This window comes from Pelodiscus sinensis, chromosome 18, assembly GCF_049634645.1.
Source record: "Pelodiscus sinensis isolate JC-2024 chromosome 18, ASM4963464v1, whole genome shotgun sequence".
NCBI lineage: Eukaryota > Metazoa > Chordata > Testudines > Trionychidae > Pelodiscus > Pelodiscus sinensis.
The window spans coordinates 24,284,442-24,293,461 of NC_134728.1; the positions used below are offsets into that span (position 1 = coordinate 24,284,442).

The 9,020-nt window shown below is 50.0% G+C and overlaps 1 protein-coding gene across 2 annotated transcripts; it reads left to right on the forward strand.

Moving 5' to 3' along the window:
- Nucleotides 1–267: 267 nt before the first annotated feature.
- PIGT (phosphatidylinositol glycan anchor biosynthesis class T) lies at nucleotides 268–7,648 on the forward strand. Of its 2 annotated transcripts, XM_075901301.1 has the most exons (12): nucleotides 338–531; nucleotides 663–840; nucleotides 1,859–1,986; nucleotides 2,813–2,913; nucleotides 3,179–3,265; nucleotides 3,576–3,663; nucleotides 3,764–3,861; nucleotides 4,299–4,464; nucleotides 4,848–5,048; nucleotides 5,833–5,998; nucleotides 6,190–6,273; nucleotides 7,048–7,648. In XM_075901301.1, exons 1-12 carry the CDS (start codon nucleotides 339–341, stop codon nucleotides 7,298–7,300), a joined length of 1,743 nt encoding a protein of 580 aa, XP_075757416.1. In that variant the 5' UTR covers nucleotide 338; the 3' UTR covers nucleotides 7,301–7,648. The 2 variants fall into 2 exon arrangements, with proteins under 2 accessions (XP_075757415.1, XP_075757416.1); XM_075901300.1 differs by lacking the exon at nucleotides 663–840 and having other exon boundaries at nucleotides 268–531.
- The last annotated feature ends 1,372 nt before the right edge of the window (nucleotides 7,649–9,020 follow it).

A 9,020-nucleotide genomic window follows, 5' to 3' on the forward strand; every position in this document is an offset into this window, starting at 1 on the left:
TGACCAAGCCCCGCTCTGTGGCTGCCCCGCGGGGGACCAGCGTCCTGTCCGCTCTGGATGGGCAGCTGCGAACTCCCTGCGCGAGAGACCAAGCACGTGTGCTGCACGTGCCCCCCCCCCCTCGCGCACCGGGCGGTTAGCGGTTACCCCGGCAACGGGAACGCCGCTGGCGAGAGGCTACCATAAGGCCCCGCCCCATTTCTGCTTGAAAGCCCTGATCGCGCCCCACCCCCACCCCCACCCCTTCCCGACAAGCTCTGAGAGCTCGTCAGTCTCCGTCATGGGTGCCGGAAGTGCCGCCCTATTGGATGAGCGGACCGGAAGCGGAAGCGCCGGGGATGGCGGGGGTTGCGGCTGCGGTTCTGGGCCTCTTGCTGCTGCTGGGGGCCCCCGGCGGCGTTGGGGGCTCGACGGGCCCCCCCCGGGACAGTCTGCGGGAGGAGCTGCTGCTCAGCCCGCTCCCCTCCGGCGATCTCGCTGCCACCTTCCAGTTCCGGGCCCGCTGGGACTCGGAGCTGCACCGGGAGGGAGGTGAGGGGCGGGGCCTGGGGGGGCTCTAGGGGCGGGGCTGGTGACGTGTCCGGCGGGATGGAAGGGGGCGCGGGCGCTACGGGATGACTGGCCCCGCTGTGCACGTGTCTCGCTCACTCTGCGTCCCGCAGTCTCTCACTACAGGCTCTTCCCCAAGGCTCTGGGTCAGCTCCTCTCCAAGTACCTGGTGCGGGAACTGCACCTGTCCCTCACCCAGGGCTTCTGGCGAACGCGGACCTGGGGACAACCCTACTTGCAAGCTCCAGCCGGGGCTGAGCTCTGGGTCTGGTTCCAGGACACTGTGACCGAGTGAGTGTCTCAGGTGGTAGCACAAGTCACTTTTCCAAAGGGAAGTATTATAGCTTCCCCATCCAAGAATGTAGCAATGCCCGTTCCCAGCAGCCCATGGGTCACACTGAGCTTTCACCCGATAGACTCTATTGCAGCTGCTCATATCTTTAATTGGTAGCTTTGACACCAGGAATGGGCAATAAGTGGCCCACAGGCCACATGTGACTCATCAGGCTTAGCCCTTGGTGACCCTCCAGACACTTTTATTTATATGAGCCTCTGCAGATATGACTGCTTGCAGCTCCCTTTGGCCGTAGTTTGCCGTTACTGGCCATTGGCTGGAAACAGCAAACCACAACTACTGCAAGAAGCTGTACCTGTGGACTATCAAGTAAACAGTTCAGTATCCTGCCAAGAGATAGCCCTGACAAACTGTATCCAGCCCATGGTGCTGCTTGTTGTTCACACATGCTCCAAACAATGTGGGGTGATTCATCTGATGGCATAAATGATCATGCTTGAACATTATGGCAGTAAGGGGGGCATAGATTGAGGGGCGGCGCTGCAGGACCAACCCGGCAGCACCCCAGCTGCTCTGCCCCAGGCATCCCCAAGTCAGCTGCTGCTGAAACTGACCAGCGGCTGACTTGGGGAAGCCCAGGGCAGAGCAGTTCCAATTGTCTGGCTGCCTGGAGCACTTCTGGGTTCCAGGTGGTGCCGGACTATCAGGAGTGCTGGACCACTGGATGCCAGACAACTGGAGTTTTTACTGTACATAGCAATCATCCCTATCCTCCTTCCAATGTCAGTGCTCCATAACCTCATTTCCTTCTGGCTGTCTCCTGTGCTCTTGTTTTATTATTGTCTCGTTAAGGCTCCAGTAATTATATTTACACATTTACTAACAAAGCTCTCTTTGCAGTGATCTATTCATTTATTTAAAAAACTCTCCAAACTTTTAACTTTAAGCAGACCCCTATAGTTTATGGGGAGAATGATAGTCGTATAACTTGTTGCTCTTATATTTTTCCATCAGTGTTGATAAAGCCTGGAAAGAACTTAGTAATATCCTCTCTGGAATATTCTGTGCCTCTCTGAACTTCATTGATTCCACCAACACCGTCACTCCAACAGCATCATTCAAACCTCTGGGTTTGGCTAATGGTGAGACAGACAGACAACCTATGTGGAAGGGCTGCTTTGCTCTGCGGGAGAATGCTGGTAGATTGACAGGTCACTGTTGTTCTGAGTGCAGAGTTTGGATGCAGGTCCTGGGAGGACTTGGTTATGCTAACATCGTAGGTCTTCTAAGCGAATTTGGAAGTGGTGAGGTATTGGACAGCTCTAGAAATGGAAGCTACCTATGTCCACAAGACATAAAAAGCATGGGAGCAGTGATGCTAGATTATCCCCATCTGGGTCTCATTCTTAACTTGAAGGGAACACTTTTAGGGAAAAGAGGAATTTAGGTTCTCTGACTCATTTGGTCCTCTGCCTCTTTTCTGAGACTTCTGACAAGGGGGTCAGTTAGTGCCAGTTGATTATTGTGATATGGATACCTGCATAGCAAGAACAGGTCTCAAATCTTAAACTTCAGACCAGATACTAGGCAGCTGGAAGCATCTTCTAGTCCCTACCAAACTGGGTTTAATTTGAACCTGTGACGCAAAGACCCTCTCATATCTCAAGTTGTTCAGGCCTGTCCATGCAAAGTACTTTGGAAAGTAATGGGGATTGGAAGCTTTCAGGTTGTCTTCCAGAAACTAGACCAACAGATTTTTTTCCTATATGCTGGATTCACACCACATAGCTGTCCCCTCAGATCTATTTGATGAAGTAGCCCTGCAGTAGTTTCTTCCCTTTTCCACAGAACTCTTGGGATTCTAGATCCCTTCAGAGACTGATCAGCTTTGGGGAGAGAAGAGTTTTTGCTTTGATGCACCTGGTCAGACTGACCCCATGCTCCTAATCCTCCATGTTCCCATTCCAGTTACAGATCACCATCTCCTGAGATATGCTGTCTTGCCCCGGGAGGTTGTCTGCACTGAGAACCTCACACCTTGGAAAAAGCTGCTGCCATGTGGTTCAAAGGTAAGGGCATATTCCAAGCTTTCTACTGCCCGATGAGGTCATAGCCAGAGTCTTTGGAACTGGGTTCCCAAATAGCATGTTACTGAATGGCTATACCGTCCATTGGAGTCTGCTCCCATCTCAGTAGGAGCAGATGGAGTTGGGATACTTGGTGAGTGGTGAAGCCTCTCCTTGGCTCTTTGAAAGTTTGGGATGCCTGATAGTGTGGGGCTGGTTACATATATGGCTGGTGAGTAAATCACATTTTCTCCTTCCCTGCCTGCAGGCTGGTCTTGCGGTGTTGCTGAAGGCAGAACGTTTGTTCCACACAAGTTACCACTCCCAGGCAGTGCATATTCGCCCCATCTGCAGGGTGAGTACCATTGTTCGTGTCCAAAAACTGGCAGTGTATCATTTCCTAATCATTTGGGACATTAAACTGAACCAGACAAAGCTCTGGAGAATACTCATTAGGGAACAGCTCTACCCTTGGTCTTGTGAAATTGGCTGTGTGGGACCTAATCTACCCTCATCCAACTCTGTGCTGTTCTTCTCCACTCTTATCAGTCCCATCTGGGCCCTGCAGTGCGTCTCATTATCCTATTATAGCCCCATCTCCCTCTTATGATATTTTGCCCTTGTGTTTGTGTTGAACCCAGACTCTGGTTTGTCTTGTCCTGCAGGATGCTTTGTGTCTCAGTGTCTCCTGGGAGCTCAGACAGACGCTTACCGTGGTCTTTGACACCTTCTCCATTGGTCAAGGAAAGAGTGGTAACTGGAATAACCTTCAATATGTTGTGTTCTATGGGTGCACTGAGCCTCATTCACTTGCATCTTGGCTGACTTCTCTTTTTGTGTATTTCTCCTCCAGACTGGTCCCTTTTTAAGATGTTCTCGCGCACCATCACTGATGCTTGTCCTCTTGCATCTGAGAGCAAAATCTATGTTGATATTTCTAGTAAGACCCAGGTAACACTTGTTCATTCTTCTGCCTAGTACCCTGACATAGCACCCTGGTAGGAGGAATTTGGATTCCCTACAGCATTGTTTGCCATCTCTAATTGCATCAGAGCACAGAGATGGAACTCCTTGGAATGCCCCCATCTAGAGCTCATTGCAAGAATGGGATTCTTGATCAAAGGCTTCCTGTTGCAAGTTGGGCAGATGTGACTATTTTTTGGAAGAGTGAAATAACTGTAGTACAGTCCAGAAACAGAGCTACTGCAGTTGTGTTAGGGAAGAGCCTCAGCTGGCCCCTATGCAAACCATCCCCATGCAAGGTAGGGGAGTATACTTAGACTGTAGGCCAGTCACTCCCATGAGGGGGATGCTAAGGACTGCCTCTCTGTCTACTGGTTAATGCAGGACTTGCTTTCCCCTCCGTTGTGCTCTGCTTGCCTTCTCAGGCGAATGAACTGCTGGAGGTAACCCCGTCCCCACTGTCTTTGCATGAAGCATCTGTGCAAGGAGACAGGCGAACCTATGCAGTCTACGACTTACTGAGCCCACTGCTCTTTAATGCATCTCGCAGCCTCAATGTGCAGCTGAAGTGGAAACGTCCGCAGGACAGCTGTGAGTGATGAGTGGCTTCATTCTACCCCTCTTCCCTCCCCAGTTCAGAATGCGCCAATCTGGGATGGGGTGCTCAGGCTCCTGTTGCTGTTACCCACTGAGTGAGCCTTGAGAAGGGGGAGAAGACTGCGAGCTGCTTGCTGCAGAGAGCCACAGAGCAGCAAAATTCAGGAAACCCTTCCTGTATTCCTCAGGGCGTGAGATAAAAAACTACTCCTTGTCCCCTCTTCTGCTCCTTGTGAAACGGGAGGCAGTAGGAGCCATGTGAAACGGAAGTGCCCCCTGCCTCTCAGCTCCTTGCTGAGTTAATAGGAATATTTTTGTGTTCAGAATTCCAGCTGGGTTTAGGTGTTACTGGTTCCTGTGTGATTACTCTGTTGCAGCGGATCTGTCAACTCCTGTGCTCTATGCTCAGCGTTATGTGAGTGGATATGGCCTGCAGACAGGAGAAATCTGCACCCTGGTTTATAACACCCACCCATACCGGGCTTTCCCTGTGATACTACTGGAGACGGTGCCCTGGTATCTGAGACTCTACGTTCACACTTTGGTTATCACCACCAAGGGAAAGGAAAACAAACCAAGTAAGGAATACGCACTCTGCAGCCTCCCCTGGTAAACAGGGTCTTATTCCAGACAGATCAGTCCCTGCCCAGATCACCAGAGGTTCAGTGTGAGCTCCTTAGATGCTGTGTTATTGTGGAAAGCTAATTTCAGAAACACTCTCAAGTTTACCACTAACAGCAGTGTCTGCTCTGGAGCGCCCTGGGCTGGAATAGCAGCAGGCCAGGCCTAGGGTGTCAGAGCTGTGCATTCATGAAGCTTGCACATATCAATTCAGTTACAGCCTGGCTTTCGAGGGCATTACACTTTTAAGAGTAAAGAGGTTGGACTGATAACGGACATAGAACAGTCCGTCTGTCCATGTTCCGTTCTCCTCCATTGAGATGTGGAACAGGGTGGGTGGGAACTTCTTCCTTTACGATGGTGTCCCCGTGGATGGGAAGAGGCATCCTGTGTATTCATCATAGAGCCTTGGACATGAGAATCGTATTTATCTTTGTGTGTCATTTTGGGTTAGTGAGAGCTGATCAACTGGAGCATCTTTTGCCTTGTAATATTCCCGTGAATTACATGCTGAGCTCTAATTGTCCAGAACAGAGCATAACTCAGTCCCTGCCTCAGGGAGTTCATGTTCTAGTTGTGAAGAACAGAAGGGTGTGTGCGTGCGTGCGTGCGTCCTCCCTCCCTCCCTCTCCCCTTCTCGCAGACTCTTGAAGGGGAGGGTGGAGGCATCAGTATCACTCAGGGCAGTCTGTTAGTGGGGAAAGTTCCCCGCAGGGTGACATGTGGCTGTCTTTGGTTTAGGTTATATCCACTACCAGCCGGCTCAGGACCGAAGGCGGCCCCATCTGCTGGAGATGCTGATCCAGCTCCCAGCAAACTCTGTCACCAAAATCACCATCCAGTTTGAGAGAGCCTTACTGAAGTGGACAGAGTATACCCCTGACCCCAACCATGGCTTTTATGTTAGGTAAGGCCATGTGCCCAAGTTTTGGGGCAACTTACAGAACTGAGCCAGGCTTCTGCTGGGCTTTCTTGTTCTAGATCTGTCATGGGTTCCGGGCCCTGTGCAGCTCACAGTATTTGGCTCCCATTGGGTATATTACTTGCCATTTGTTTTCAAGCATCTTTCCTACTCTGCTGCTGCTTTTGTCTCCTTAGCCCATCTGTCCTGAGTGCCCTGGTGCCAAGTGTCATAGCAATGAAGGCAGAAGATGCAGAGCAGAGTCCTCTCTTCACCTCGCTGTGAGTGGACCTTGTCTCTGACCATGGGGGAAAGGGAGGGTTGCATGTGTTGGGCTGGAATTCCTAGCTACTTACTGCACACGGGTCTCCCACCTCGTAAGTGCTAAAATACATGTGCTAGCACTCTTTCCCTGTAGCTACTCGGTAGTCTTGCTGGTGGCATGCTCAGAATCTGAGCCCCACGCTGCATCCCTTAGGAGCCCAAGTGAGGGGAATGGCCAGCTCCAGGAGGGGGAACCATGTGTGACCATCTCTGTGAGATTGGACAGCTACAGGTTCAGTGTGAACCTATAGAGTCTGTAGAGTGGTATCCCCTGTAAGCCCTACACTTAGTCTGGGATAGTCCTGTGCCCAGATGAACTATTCCTCTTGTTTGTGTAATGCAGACAGAGCCCAGTCGTCTGTGGGAGGAATCGAACCTGGGACCTCTGGAGCTTAATGTGTGAGCCTCTACCACATGAGCTTAAAAGCCTGTTACCTAAGACTGTAGAGCAGACTCATTATTCTCTCTCTAACTGATCTTGGTGCCACCACACCCAAAGGCGGTGTGGGTTACATTTGCTTTTCCCTTTGATGCTGTTGGCCTCTCCCATGGGGCTCAGGTGCTGTCTGTAACGCTGGCTGGAGAGAGGGGTTTTGAGTGGGATCTAACAGGCACTCCTTTGGGGTGTCTGTCAGAGAAGTTGGGCAGTGTTGCTCTCCATCACACTAGGAAGGATCCTTCAGGAATGTTTTGTGCTGGGTGACATTTCCCACTCCTGTTTTCATCTCCAGATTTCCCTCTTCCGATGGCTCCAGTTACTTTGTGCGTCTCTACACGGAGCCACTACTGGTGAACTTGCCAACCCCTGACTTCAGCATGCCATATAACGTCATCTGCCTGACCTGCACTGTGGTGGCCGTGTGTTATGGCTCCTTCTACAATCTGCTGACCAGAACCTTTCATGTGGAAGAGCCAAGCAGGGATGGCTTAGCAAAGCGACTGGCCAACATTATCCGCAGAGTCCGAGGGGTTCCACCCCTTTGAGAGGAGCCAACTCAGCCAGTGCAGTTGGCATGTAATGTGGGCTTCAGTGGGAATGCTGTAGCCAGGGCTTGCAGGGAAAGCAAGGGGACAAAAAACATTGCTGCTTTACCTCCTCCTGAAGAGAGGCCAGGCGCCCTGCTGCCTCATGTACCTCTGTCTCCTGGAGTCCTTGAAACTAACAGGTCAGAGAACTTCCACCAGTTAAGAGGCTGCTGGGAATTGTTGTCACAGGGAAATGCAGAGCCAAATAATCAGGAAAGAAGTGTTATAGTCCAGTTCTGGGGAGGGGTAACTTATGTTCTGTAAAAAGATTCAAGAAATAAATCTGAGCTGTTTTTGTAGGCCTGTGCTGTTTGTGTGTGGTGGGGTTTTTTTGGTGTTTGTTTTTTTTTTAATTGCTTCTACCTGCCATTCTGCACCAGCTCACGGGCATGTCCAGCATGCAGCAGTGGTCAGTGCCTGTCTGTGAGGTTTCATGAAACACTAATAATTCCCCATGTTTTCCCTGGCTGATGGAGCAATGCTGCATGGAGATTTTAAAATCTCCCCTGACTGCTGCCTGGATCACTGTACGTTCTGAAGTCTGAAATTTAATTACATTTCACTAAGCATGGAGAACGACAGTCAGTCAAATCCAATGCAGTAGTCATGAGCTGGGGATCTCGCTAGCAGGGGGTCTCTGTTGCCCAGGGTCTAAAAAAAAAATTTGGCAGAAGGGCAACTCTTCCAGGATTGTGTCTCTAGTGAGGGCATGAGTAGCAAATGGATGTGAAAGGACAGTGATTTGATTTTGCACAGACAGCTTACGTGAACATGCAAATGTAGATGTGTGCATCTTTCCATTGTTGGCAGTTGTACTCTGCCTTGGATAATTGGAAAGACTTTCTTAAATACTACTTTGAAGTTTTCCATTTCTTTTTTTTGGAGGTGAGGCTCACTCCTTTGGCATTCAGTTGCCAGGAATGTGATAACTTGTCTGGAGCATTAAAAATGAATTAATGACGTCTTGGAAAATATTTGTGGTAAGAAAATGTTAGTGTAATTGTAATTATTTGCCCTGGATCCTGATTACAAGAGTTGCTCTCATCCAGTCAGAACAGAAAAGTATCATGTAACTGAGCAAAAGATCTTGAATTTTCGATACAGATACTCAGAGAATCACATACAAACTAAAATGTATTCATAGAAAGAGAGGCCAAAGTTAATGAGTGATTTATCTATCTAGCTTTACACAGGAAGCAGGTTTTGATTGGCCACATGGGTTTTTTGTCACATTCAGGAGTCTGCACTCAAGACTTTTCTGTAGCAGGATGGAACAGTTACTGTTCTCTCTGTAGCTTCTGTAGTATAAACGTCCGAGAACTTGGACATAGAATTGTAGAAATCCCTTGGCAATGCTGCCCTGCTGGGGCCAACGTTGGGCTTGAGCTGGCAAAATTCTGAAGACCAAGTACAGAAGGGGGAGAAGCAACAGCCACAACCCCATGTGGCCACAAGTCCTACACTCTGCTCTGGGGTTTGTTGCTCCTCCCCATGTTGCAACAGGAATACCGTTAGTGGGGCTGGAGCCATGGCCCTGCTTTGAGGTTCAGTCAGAAGCTGTTTTACAGTCTCTTCTGCTCCCTGGGAACATTCTCAACCTCAGCTGCTGTAGTAACACTAAACAGACATGGAGGAGAGGAATCTTACTGTAGATGGAACCAGGGCCAATAGGAGCTGG

Excerpts from the sequence above, each read along its gene's own strand:
- PIGT (XM_075901301.1), top strand. The coding sequence starts at position 339 with ATGGCGGGGGTTGCGGCTGCGGTTCTGGGCCTCTTGCTGCTGCTGGGG. Across the intron at positions 532-662 it reads GGAGCTGCACCGGGAGGGAG|TCTCTCACTACAGGCTCTTC; the intron begins GTGAGGGGCGGG and ends TGCGTCCCGCAG. Across the intron at positions 3,862-4,298 it reads ATATTTCTAGTAAGACCCAG|GCGAATGAACTGCTGGAGGT; the intron begins GTAACACTTGTT and ends TTGCCTTCTCAG.